The sequence below is a fragment of the Jaculus jaculus genome, chromosome 21 (assembly GCF_020740685.1).
Source record: "Jaculus jaculus isolate mJacJac1 chromosome 21, mJacJac1.mat.Y.cur, whole genome shotgun sequence".
In the NCBI taxonomy this organism is placed as follows: Eukaryota; Metazoa; Chordata; class Mammalia; order Rodentia; family Dipodidae; genus Jaculus; species Jaculus jaculus.
In genome coordinates, this window is record NC_059122.1 from 8,665,293 (window position 1) to 8,678,760 (window position 13,468).

General features: G+C 43.8%; 1 protein-coding gene across 2 annotated transcripts in view; it reads left to right on the forward strand.

The window, feature by feature from the left end:
- Prkaa2 (protein kinase AMP-activated catalytic subunit alpha 2) overlaps window positions 1-13,468 on the forward strand; it is a 53,542-nt gene that overhangs the window by 11,317 nt on the left and 28,757 nt on the right. Inside the window, exon 2 of one of the 2 annotated variants that reach the window (XM_045139260.1) lies at window positions 8,392-8,533. The exons of the other annotated variant lie outside the window; for it this stretch is intronic. Coding sequence (XP_044995195.1) covers window positions 8,392-8,533 — 142 coding nt within the window. The remainder of the gene's footprint in view (window positions 1-8,391; window positions 8,534-13,468) is intronic. 2 annotated transcript variants of the gene reach the window in all.

Below are 13,468 nucleotides of genomic sequence, written 5' to 3' on the forward strand. Positions count from 1 at the left end.
CTGGGATTAAAGGCATGCGCCCCCATGCCCGGCTCATTGAGAATTTATTTTTGTTTAAGTCATTCTTACTGTCACTGTTTTTGTAAAAATATGCCAAAATGTTCACCTAGTTTGTAGCCCATACTAGCTTTTCTGAAAATGTTTGGTACTGCTTTGCAACCATGAAATTACCTCATTTACCCTGCCTGAGAGCCCTTGGACTCCTTACTGAAAGGGAAAATATTTTATAGAAAAGTTAACTTTTGAAGTCAAGTATAGAATTTAATTTGATCTAGCTTATATCCTTTAGGAGATAACTAGTAAGTGGGGAAACAGAGTTTGAATGTTTTGTAAAAGTGAAAGCAAGTTTCCTTGGCGTATTTAAATCTAAATTTAAGAATGCTTCTGAATCAGGTTTATATTTTTGTTATATAAGCAACTGGATGAATATACAAGACAAAATGTTTGTTTTGAAATGTCATGAGCTATTTTATTTTTAGGGTGGTGTTATTAAGAAAGGCACCTCAGTCAGCTCTTCTCTCTGCTAATAATAGAACTCCTCACCCCTCACTCCAGGGTGCTGTTATTGCTTAAGTTGTGAGGAACACTGCACCGTGTTCGCCTCTCATAGATTCTCACTTTATTTCTTTTGGTATTACTTTTGTTTTTAAGTATTAAGTATTAGTAATTCTTTAAAGAATTTGTTCTGAGATTTTTTTTGTTGCTTTTGTTTTTGTGTGTGTGTGTTTGTTTTGTTTTTTCGAAGTAGGGTCTCACTCTGGCCCAGGCTGACCTGGAATTCAGTATGTAGTCTCAGGGTGGCCTTGAACTCACGGTGATCCTCCTACCTGTGCCTCCCAAGTGCTGGGATCAAAGGCGTGCGCCACCATGCCCAGCTGTTCTTAGATTTTTTTAAAAAATTTTTGTTCATTTTTATTTATTTACTTGAGAGTGACAGAAAGAGGCACAGAGAGAGAGAGAGAGAGGGAGGGAAGGAGGGAGAGAATGGGCATGTCAGGACCTCCAGCCACTGCAAACCAACTCCAGATGCATCCACCCCCTTGTGCATCTGGCTAACAAGAGTTCTGAGAATCAAGCCTCAAACCAGGGTCCTTAGGCTTCCTAGGCAAGTGCTTAACCGCTAAGCTATCTCTCCAGCTCTGTTCGTAGGTTTTTAAAAGCACGCTTTTATACAATTAAAAAACTTCATCAAATCATATGTGTGTGTGTGTGTGTGTGTGTGTGTATCTTATTCCAGATGTTAATGTACTGTTCTTAAATTTTGTTTTTGAGAATCTTTATCTTACATGTTATTACAGTGTGAGCAGTATGGTCTCGTTCAGCATTCCCGATTTTCTAAATCATGATTTAGCCACACACCAATTAAATGTGGCTGACAATAATGAAAGTGAAATGTTTATGCTCCCAAGTTATCTTTTAAATAAATTCTTACTTTTCTTTTGCAGTGCTGTATGTGCTTATTTTCTTTCTGAATATTGTGCAGTATTATACATACTCACTTCCCTTTCTAAGACACTCGAGTTGACCCTGCTCAAGAGTTCCCCAATGATTGAATTTCCCAGCAGATCAATACAATGATGCACCCCATAGATCTTGTTGCATTTTCTGTGTTTAGTTATATCGGTTTTTAGGCAGAAATAGTTTTACTAGTGTGAATAACGTAGCAGGAGGTACTATGATAGCTGATTTACTAATTTTAGGTAGAGTGGGAAGTGCCCATCACAGAATTTGCTGAAGTGATTCTTGTTTTATATCCCAAGTCTGAAGAAGTCAGTGCGATACGGTCATGCTGCCTTTTCTCAGCCCCCCCCCCCCCCCCCGTTCCATTGCTTTGTCCTGTGCAGCCGGCTAACAGAAGATAGGTTTGATACTATGAATTGATTTCAGCAAGAAAAATGGCTTTTTTTTTTTTCCCCTTATGGTAGCTTTGTGTAAAGAAATGTGCTCTGGATGGTATATGACTGCAGGGTGGCTTTCTCCAAGAAGTTAGGTGTCATCATAAAGGGGTCACTGTGCCCATATTTAAATCTTGATGTGGAGTCAGCCAGTAACCATGGTAAGAATTGCTACCTAGGATGTCCCAAAACTAGCTGGGATAATAACAGAAAAATGACAGAATCGGCAAGAGAGATGGCTTAGTGGCTAAGGCACTTGCCTACGAAGCCAAAGGACCCAGGTTCGATTCTCCAGGACCCACATAAGCCAAATGCACAAGGGGCGCATGCATCTGGAGTTCGTTTGCAGTGGCTGGAGGCCCTGGTGCACTCACTCTGTCTCTAATAAATAAATAAAAATAAAAAAAAAACCTTTTAAAAAATGACAGGATGAAAATACAAAGTTCTATAGATTACTTGGCTTGCTGGGTGAAAGCTAGGAAAGTGAAATTCAATAGGGATGGTAACAGATCAAGCACTTAAAATCAAACCTGACACACAGGCGTGTGGACAAATGGGACAGGTGCTAAAAGTTTCTAAGATGTCGGAAGTTTTGGTGATCACAAGCTTAGGAATTGTATGTTATGAATGTCTAAGTGTTAAGCTTGTTACCAAGTGGTGGTTTGATTCAGATGTCCCCCGTAAACTCAGGTGTTCTGAATGCCGGGTTCCCAGCTGATGGAGATTTGGGAACTAACGTCTCTTGGAGGCAGTGTATTGTTGGGGGGTGGGCTCATGGGTGCTACAGCCAGTGTCCCCTCACCAGTGTTGGGCCCACTCTCCTGTTGCTGTGGTCCACCTTATGCTGGCCAAGGGGCGATGTCCACCCTCTGCTCACGCCATTGTTTTCCCCTGCCATCGTGAAGCTTCCCCTTCGAGGCTGTAAGCCAAATAAACCTCTTTTCTCCCACAAGCCGCTCTTGGTCAGGTGCTTTCTGCCAGCGGTGTGGACCTGACTGCAGCCCAGGTAGGAAACAGATGTGTGGAGACATTAGTGAGTGGTTGCCAAGCTGAAATGCAGTTGGCCTCTGCATGAGAACTCACAGGTGCCATTCTTGTCCCTAAACCCCTGAAGTACCAGCAGCTGGGAAAAGGGGCCACCAGCCCCGTGAAGCTCTGTAGGGCCGGACCGAGGCCGGGGCAGGAGTGTTTCAGGCAGCTGCGTTCTGGGTCAGGATGGCGCGGTCTGGTCGTCCGTGGTACACCTGGTGCTGCGCATCTATGACGTGACTGTTGCTGACAGGTTACCTTGTCGGTTATCCATCAGACTTGCTACTGCACAATGTCTGGTTGCCGTGGAAAGGTGTCCATCACCTAGGCCTTTGTTAATTTTATTATTCTGTCATCGAGTCTACATTTTTCCTAGCACAATTGCCTTTTATTCTGGCTATGACTGATTTTCCCAAAATTTTTTGTTGTTTTTCTTTATTTGTGTGTGTGTATTTTTATTTACTTATTTGAGAGTGAAAGACAGAGAAAGAGGCAGAGAGAGAGAGAGAAAGAATGGGCGCACCAGGGCCTCCAGCCACTGCAAACGAATTCCAGACGCATGTGCCTCCTTGTGCATCTGGCTAACATGGGTCCTGGGGAATGGAGTCTCGAGCCGGGGTCCTTAGGCTTCACAGGCAACCCCTTAACCGCTAAGCCATCTCCAGCCATTTTTTGTTTTTGTTTTTGTTTTGGTTTTGAGGTAGGGTTTCACTCTAGTCCAGGCTGACTTGGAATTCACTATGTAGTCTGAGGGTGGCCTCAAACTCATGATGTATCCACCTGGCTCTGCCTCTCAAGTGCTGGGATTAAAGGTGTGCACCACCACGCCCGGCTCAAAATATTTTTTATATTTATTTGAGAGAGAGAGAGAGAGAGAGGCAGATAGAGACTGGGTACATCAGGGCCTCCAGTGGCTGAAATCGAACTTCGAATGCATGTACTCCCTAGTGCATCTGGCTTATATGGGTCCTGGAGAGTTGAACCTGAGCCCTTTGGCTTTACAAGCAAGCACCTTAACCACTAAGCCATCCCTCCATCCCCTAGCTATGACATCTAACTTGTATGAAATCAGTTTTCTAGTTAAGAACAACTAGAGAACTGGGAAAAAAAAAAACACACACACAGCAATTAACACATGTTTCACGACAGCAATTGTTGCTTGGAGGTGGCCCAGTTAAAAGAAAAATGCATTGAAGTGTCTTGACATTTTGCTTATTATTTTTTTCTATTTGAGATGTTTGCTAATTTGTGAGGGTAAGTGTGAGAAGTCAGGCAGTGTTGAGTCCTGAGGAGACACTGGTTGGAGTCAGTGGTTTGTGAGCGACAGTCTTGGATGAACAGTGGGTTTTGAAGATTCAGTCCTTTGCTGATGGTCCGCTCAGTCCTAGACTGGTCAGGATAGTCTACTTCCTGCCTCTGTCTGGAGGAACAAAGAGTCCTCCCACACAGCCACAGAGGAGGCCTTGTAGCCAGACGAGATCTTTATGCAATTCACCTACTATAGCTGACAGGTGAAGCGTGAACTAGCTCTGATATTCAACATGGAGATTTTTGGTAGAGGCCTGAAATTGGAAAAAATAACAAAAACCCCCTGAAATTCTGCCCCTGAAGAATAGAGGCATCAAATTAGAACCGATAGATGGCTTAGCAGCAAGTTAGGTTATGTTTAAAAGAGGATTGCATATTTAAAGTTACATCTATTGAGCCGGGCATGGTGGCGCACGCCTTTCATCCCAGCATTCGGGAGGCTGAGGTAGGAGGATCGCCGTGAGTTCGAGGCCACCCTGAGACTACGCGGTGAATTCCAGGTTACCCTGGGCTAGAGCAAGATTCTACCTCGAACCCACCCCAAAAGTTATATCTATAAATAATATATACATATTATTTTTATAAATCTGTCTTCTTTTTGTTTATTTATTTGAGAGTGACAGACAGAGAAAGAGGCAGATAGAGAGACAGAGATTAGGCACGCCAGGGCCTCCAGCCAGTGCAAACGAACCCCAGACACGTGCACCCCCTTGTGCATCTGGCTAATGTGGGTCCTGGGGAATCGAACCTGGGTCCTTTGGCTTCACAGGCAAGCGCTTAACCACTAAGCCATCTCTCCAGCCCTATAAATAATATTTTAAAATAACTTTCTATCTGCATTTCTGCTCTTAATCATTATTTTATCAACATGTACTAATTGCACACATGAATGGATTTTGCTTGATATTTCAATACGTGCACATGCACATGCTAATAAAATCCAATCTGCACCTACCCTTTGCTTTTACCCTTCCCAAGCTTTAACTATTGTTCGCCTGCATTTAAACCATGCTGCCTTAGCTTCCACATACGAGAGAGCACATGGAACTTGTCTTTCTGAGTCTGGCTGATTTTTATTTAATGTAATGCCATCTAATTTATTTTATGGCAGATGACAGAATTTTATTTTTATGGATGAAATAAATATTGCACTTACATATAACTTCTTATCAGTAATACTGGGAACGTTGAGAGCAGTATGACTGTGGATACAGTTTTACAATTGATCTATTAAAGACACTTGGATTGATCCTGTATCTTTTTTAATATCTATTTTAATTTATTTATTTATTTGACAGAAAGAAGGAGAGAGAGAAAGAGAAAGAACGGGTGCACCAGGGCCTCCAGCCACTGCAAACAAACTCCAGATGTGTGTGTCCCCTTGTGCATCTGACGAACGTGGGTCCTGGGGAATTGAACCAGGGTCCTTTGGCTTTGTAGGCAAATGCCTTTACTGCCGAGCCATCTCTCCAGCCCTGATTCTGTATCTTTTTTAAAAGAATATTTTATTAATTATTTATTTGACAGAGAATGAATGGGTATACCAGGGCTTCCAGCCACTGTAAATAAACTCCGGACGCATGCGCCACCTTGTGCATCTGGCTGATATAAGTTCTGGGGAATTGAACCAGGGTCCTTTGGCTTTGCAGGCAAGTGCCTTAACCACTAAGTCATCACTCCAGCTCTATTTCTTACTTTTTGAGACTCCTTCTGTAGTAGTTTGACTGCATGTCCCCCATTGACTCAGGTGTTTTATTAAAGCCAATTTCCTGGCTGGAGGAGGTGTCACTGGGGGGTGGACCTTGGCGTCTGGCCCTGAGCTGCCACTGGGGGCAGCTCTGAGTTCCAGCCTGACGTTCTGCAGAGAGAGGCTCTGGGCTCGGGCTGTGCTTGCTGGTGGTCCTGGCTGTGTGGTGGTGTTTCTGCCTGGACCTGTGGAGGGGGCCAGCCTCTTCCACCATGAAGGAACTTCCCCCAGCTTTAAATCCTCTCATCAACTGTGTCGGGTCTGGATGTTCATGCCAGCAAGGGGCGCTCCCCACAACACCTCCACACTGATTTCCATAATGGCTGTGCGCTCCCACCAGCATTGGATGATGGTTCCTCTCTCACATCCTCACCAACCTTCCTTGTCTGTGTTCTTGAGGACAGCCATCATGACTGAGACAAGCTCGTCTCTCAGGGTTGTGCTGATTTGCATTGCCCTAATGGCTAGGGTAAAACACTCATTGGCCCTTTGTGTTTCTTTGTAAGCTGTCCATTTTCACTAGCCTTTTTGGTGATTGGCAGGCTAACTTGTTTGGTGTTTAATTTCTGTAGTTTTTTTTTTTTTTTAACTCTGTCTTTTAGTATTCTGTCAGAGGTACAAGTGGCAAAGATTACCTCTTATTCTGTAAGCTGTCTGTTTGCTTTGCTGATGTTTTCATTTGTTGTGCAAGAATATTTTAATTTTTCACGTAGTCGCATTTGTTGAATCTTGAGGCTCTTTCCTGTGCTATAAAGAGTCCTGTTCTGAGAGTTCATGCCTGGACTGGACCCTGGAACCTGATAGGTTTCCTATTTTTTTCTCTAGCCCTTTCTGTGTTTCTGGTTTTAGATTGAGGCCCTTGATTGATCCATTTTGACTTGATACTTGTACAGAGAGAGAGAGAGAGAGGGAGGGAGGGAGGGAGGGAGGGAGGGAGGGAGGGCGGGAGGGAGGGAGGAAGGAGAGGAAGGGGAGAGAGGTAGACTTCCAGTTTTGCCAGCATCATTTGTTCAATAAACTCTTTTGTTTTCCTGCTGAGTGTTTTGGGCTCATTTGTCCAACATCTTGCCATCAGGTACTGTGATCCCTCCAACTCTTTCCCCTTGGATTGCTTGGGCTATTTTCATCCAAATTCCTGGGTTATTTTTTTCTAGCTCTCTGAGGAACATCATTGGGATTGGGATGGGAATTGCATGGAATCTCTGATTACTACTGGTAAGATAGCCATCTCTACAAGGGCGTTTCTGCCAGTGCACAGCATGGAGGGTCCTTCCTCTGTGTGGTGTCCTGGGGCATTGACCCAAGGACCTTTGGCTTTGCAGGCAAACGCTTTGGCTGCTAAGCCATCTCTCCCGCCCTGGAATGCTTTCCTTCATGTCTTTCTCTGGGAGTCCATTACTGGTATATATGAAAGTTACTGATTTTTGTGTGTTGATTTTATATCCTATCACTTTCCTGAAAGTACTTTAGGTTTTTTTTGTAAATTAAAAATTATTTTGAGAGGAGGGAGTGAGAGGAGAGAAGGGAAGAAGTGAGAGGAAAAGAGTGAATGCTTCCGTACTTCCTGGGGGAGTCAGATCATGCACTGCCACAGGCAACGAGACAACAGATTAGCTTATATGACTCTTCGTAAATGCAGGTGTTAATAATAGGTTAAAATGGTGATTGACACACAAGAGCTTCATCAACACACTTCGGGGGTTTCAAAATGAAATTCTGTCAATACTGTGGCATTATGTCAAAGGCATAAAAGAGGAGGGAGGGATTGCTGAATGGCTAAGGGTCTTGCGTAAGAAGCCAGAGGTCCCAGGTTCGATTCTCCAGGACCCACGTAAACCAGATGCACAGGGTGGTACATGCGTCTGCAGCTCGTTTGCAGCAGCTGAAGGCCCTGGTGTGCCCATTCTCTCTCTATCTGCCACATTCTCTGTTTTTCTCTCTCTCAAATAGATAAATAAATATATACATTTAAAAGGCGTAAAAGGGTTAAATGTACATTTGCTGCTGAAACAGTCATAGACTTAACTGTGAGTTTTTAATTTATTGCAGCAATTATCTACATTTCTGTAACACAGTGGCATCAAGTAGAAGAGAAATGGGGAAAATCAGGCCACTGCTGTCGTGTCAGAAGTTCGTTCCATAGTGCTTTCGTGTAGGCATATAGACATCCGCAGTCCTTCCCATAGATGTGTCAGCAGCTGCCTTGCCTTACTGAGGACGCCGAGATCACTGAGGCAGAGCTCCCACTCTGAAGGAAGAGGTGGAAGCTGCAGGGAGAGCTTCAGGTTGGCACGGCCCATGCGAAAGTACTCTATAGGAGGAAGTAGCTAGGTAGAGGGCATCGTGAAGGTCTCGTGAGGAGATGACTGTGTTCATATGACAGCAGTATTTTTTGCTTCCTTTTTTTTTTAGTTGGTGAACATCAATTGACAGGCCATAAAGTGGCAGTTAAAATCTTAAATAGACAGAAGATCCGCAGCTTAGATGTTGTTGGAAAAATAAAACGAGAAATTCAAAACCTTAAACTCTTTCGTCATCCTCATATTATCAAACTGTAAGTATTTTGGGGCTTGATAATATATATATGCATATATATATATAAGCTGCCTTGAAATAATTTAAAATAAAAAAATTAGAATTATTTGTCTCGAGTTAATCTTTTTTGAAAAATAACCATCTTTCATGTTCATATTCAGCTTTAATTAATTTTACCTCCATAGGTTTTTCTTTGTACATACCTGGGTTAGAATTAAAAGTTATTACTTCAAAATTGGTTCTATTTCAATGGATGAATGCAGCCTTGCATGTTGACTCTTTAGTATTTACTTTAAAGATCATTCTAGCATTTGATATTCCTGCTTGTTTCCTTTGTTGATTTTTTTAAAAGTCATTTTCTGTTAACTTACCCATTTTGGGGGAAAGATAGAAAATGACTATTATTAAGATTATTCACCTTAGTATATTACTTGAAGAACTGCCACTAGTAATATGGTAATTCCTCATAAGTAAAGCTCTTTGGAATGCAAGTGAACTTTTTTTTGGAATAGATTACAAACTTAAAAGGTGAGTAATGCCAGGGGAGGTGAGGTGACATGCTTGTCATCATAGCACTTGAGAGGCTGAGGCAGGAGGATCATGACTTTGAGTCCAGGCTGGGCCACATAGAAACATCCTATCATAAAAAGTAAACGTTATTAGAAGCCCATAAGCTGATAAATTAAAAAGTAATTTAAAAATTGATTAGACCCACAGAATATCTGGATACTGATTATGCAGAGAAGTTGTACTTTAATATTTGTGGAAGATTATAACCTCTAGATAGAGAAGATTATCTTTTTAATTTTTTAAGATTGGGTATGCTTCTATAAAATAAATACGATTTGTACTTATTGAGCCCCTGATTGCAGCCAGGAATTGAGCATTTTACTTTTACAATTTTATGTTATCCTCATAATAAGTCTATACATTAAGCATACTTTATAGATTATCAAATAATGAAGTGTAGACAGGAATCAAAATATAGTTACTTTCAAAGCTGGTGGTTGAGTTCATATCTGGCACAAAATACTGCGTTGTAAATGTAAGAGTTATATAAATACCTTCTAAGGGAAATATAAATTTGTAGAATAATTTTTGAAATTTTTTCATTGTATATATTTGTTGTCCATGTTACTATGTTACATGAAGACTTTTTTTTGTTTTTTGTTTTTTTTTTTGGTTTTTGAGGTAGGGTCTCACTCTAGCCCAGGCTGACCTGGAATTCACTATGGAGCCTCAGGGTGGCCTCAAACTCATGGCGATTCTCCTACCTCTGCAACCTGAGTGCTGGGATTAAAGGCATGCACCACCACGCCCGGCACATGAAGACATTTTTATGCAGGCATATCTTGTATGTTGAACATATTCCCCCATGCCTCCGTTCTCCCCCTCCATTCATGAAGATAATTTTTTAAAATATTTTTTGGTTTGTTTTATCTTTATTTATTTATTTGAGAGTTAGAGCGAGAGGGAGGGAGAGAGAGAGAGAGAAGAGAGAAAGAATGGGCGCTCCAGGGCTTCCAGCCACTGCAAACAAACTCCAGCTGTGTGCACCCCCTTGTGCATCTGGCTAACATGGGTCCTGGGGAACTGAGCCTCGAACTGGGGTCCTTAGGTTTCACAGGCAAGTGCTTAACCACTAAGCCATCTCTTCAGCCCATCATGAAGATATTTTTATGCACGTGTATCTTGCATGTTGAACACAGTCCCCCGTGCCTCCCTGTCCTCCCCCTTCCCTCCCTCCTTCCCATTTAGTCCCCTTCATTCTCCTAATTTGGCTTCTACTTTCATATCATATGTACATACACTATTTTATACATCTACATAAACTTCAAGAAGCCCGTGTGAGAGAAAGCATAAGCGTTGTCCTTCTGAGTATTACAGTTGCCTCCTCATTGCTTGGACAAGACACTTGACCGAAACCAGCTTGTGAGAGCAAAGGGTCGTAAGAGGCTTACGGTTTCCAGGGGAAGCTTCACCTTGGTGGGTGACGCTGGCTCACTTCCCCACACCCACAGCAGAGAGAAAGAGAGAGAGAGGGAGGGAGAGAGAGAGAGGGCCACAGCTCAGGTTGAGTCTGTGCACACAGGATGGTCACTGGTGACCCACCTCCTGCAGCAGGGTTCCACCTCTGTTGCAGTTAACACTCATTGCTGGCACAAAGCACCCAAGCAAAATCAGCTGATGGGTAGAAAGTTGTTTGTTGAGGCTTACAGACTCGAGGGGAAGTTCCTTGAGGGCAGGAGGACACGTGGAACAAGCAGAGGCTGGTCATCAACTTTTTGCCGGCATCGGGTGGGCAACAGCTCCAGGAGAGCGTGCTAAACATTTGCAAGGGGGAGCTGGATATAACACCCATAAGCCGCCCCAACAATTCATCACCCCCAGGAGGCTCCAATTCCCAAATCGCCACCAGCTAGAGACCTAACAGTCAGAACACATGAGTTTATGGGGGGGGGCAGCTGAATCAAACCTCCACATTCTACTCCTGGCCCCATAAGCTAATGGCCATATATGATGTAAAATGCAATGCATTAGTTCAACTTTAGAAGTCTCCATGGTTTTTATTAGTCCCAACACTGTACAAACATCCCCAAAGGTCTCTTAACTGAGCCCTAATGCAAAAAAACAAAAACAAAAAAAGTACCAAAAAACAAACACACACAGTGACACAGAATAAACATTCACACTGCAAAAGATGGCACTGGGCATAGCGAAAGAAGATTGAACCAATCCAAGATTTAAAACAAACAAGGAAAACATCAAATTCTGTAACTTCAAGTTGGGCGACTAAGCGGTCTCCAAGTCTGATCATTCTAAACAGTGACAGGTCTTTAGAGCCCAATTCTGCACCTCTAGCTACACTACTCACAGTCTGGGAACATCTCCCCAGTGTCAGCAGCTCTCCTTGGCAGCCATCTCATAGTCCTGGCATCTCCAGTGGGTTTCCATTGCAACCCACAGTTCGTCCTCACAGCTCCTTCATGTCTCCATGCAGGGCATTTGAGAAGCCCTCTTCATGTTTCTTGTGGTCTTTTTTAAAAAAACATTTTATTTTATTTGACAGAGAAAGAGGGGGAGAGAGAGAATGGGAGTGCCAGGGCTTCTGGCCACTGCAAATGAACTCCAGTTGCGTGCACCCCCTTGTGTATCTGGCTAACATGGGTCCCGGGGAATTGAACTTGGGTCCTTTGGCTTTGCAGGAAAACACCTTAACCACTAAGCCATCCCTCCAGCCTCCTCTTTTGTGTGTTGTTTATTTATTTGAGAGCAACAGAGAGAAGGAGGCAGAGAGAGAGAATAGGCATACAAGGGCCTCCAGCCACTGCAAACGAACTCCAGATGCGTGTGCATCTGGCTAACGTGGGTCCTGGGGAATCAAGCCTTGAACCAGGATCCTTAAGCTTCCCAGGCAAGCGCTTAACCGCTAAGCCATCTCTCCAGCCCTAGACTCCTCTTTTTTAAAAAAAAAAAAAATATATATATATATATGGTTTTTTGTTGTTGTTGTTGTTGTTTTGCCTGTGGTCTTTTTAAAAAACAAACACACACACACAAAGCTGTGTTGAGAATTCAGTGAGCCTTTCTTTCCAGCATTTGTTATACTCCATAGTACGAGGTGGGCTGCCAGATTTGTCAATCCTGGATGGGGGGAAATAAAGGCGACTTTGAAGAGCAGGGTGCTCCTTCAGCACAGAGGCCCCTTACGTTCACGAGTCCATATTCTTCCTGCCGTCCCAGTGCAGATCAGACGGCCCAAACTCCATAGTTGTGATCACTCGAACCAGCGAAGCTGAACCAAGCTGTTGTCTTTAGCCTGACACTTCCATTTCTTTCTGTACCATGTCTTCCGGCTCACTCCAGTCGCTTTCCACGCAGTTCACCTGTGCACAAGTTCTCAGGACACGGGCAGGATGCAGCAGCCATTTCACACAAGCCACTTCTAGACCAGCTCTGACAAAGCCCTTTCTCACCCTTACAAGCCAAACCTCACAGTCCATACTTGCTATTGCATTGAGGTCTTTCAGCTCCGACTAGAATAGCCCATGAAACTCTGCCTTCAGCATTGCAAGATGCCTCTAAGACCGAGGCTTCAAATCCTCCCTTATTTGTCCTTTAGGTATGTTCCAAGAGGCCAGAAGCCATGGGCAGGTTCCGAGCAGCAGCGACCCCACTCCTCTGGTCCCAGCTTTAGAGTTCTGGTTAGCTCTGCATTGCTGGACAAACCCCCAACCAAAAGCAGCTGATGGAAAGGGTTTATTTTGGCTTACAAACGAGAAGCTCCACGATGGCAGGGGAAAATGTGGCATGAACAGAGACTGGGCATCACCTCCCGGGGCAACAGCAGCAGGAGAGTGTGCCCAGGCTGACCTGGAATTCACTATGGAGTTGCAGGGTGGCCTCGAACTCACGGCGATCCTCCTACCCCTGCCTCCTGAATGCTGGGATTAAAGGCATGCGCCACCACGCCCAGCTCCTTTTTCTTTATATTTGAACAACATCAGTTATATATAAAGATATAAAGACCGACGTGCAAACGCACGTACCTCTGATATGTTGGCTTGAAGTCCTCTGGGTGAACAGCCAGGAGGAGTGTACCTGGCCTATGGGAAGAAATTCCATACTGTCTTCCTCTGTGACTGAACTTGCTGGTAGTCCCTGCGGCAGAACAGTCCGTTTGTGTACATCCTTGCCAACATTTGTTATTTGTTTTCTCTCTTTTTTCTTAAATTCATTCATTTATTTGAGAGTGAGAGAGAGAAAGGCAGACAGACAGAGAGGGAGGGAGGGAGAATGGGCACACCAGGGCCTCCAGCCACAGCAAACGAACTCGAGACGTGTGCCCCCCCCTTGTGCATCTGGCTTGTGTGGGTCCTGGGGAATTGAACTGAGGTCCTTTGGCTTTGCAGGCAAACGCCTTAACTGCTAAGCCATCTCCCCAACCCGTTGT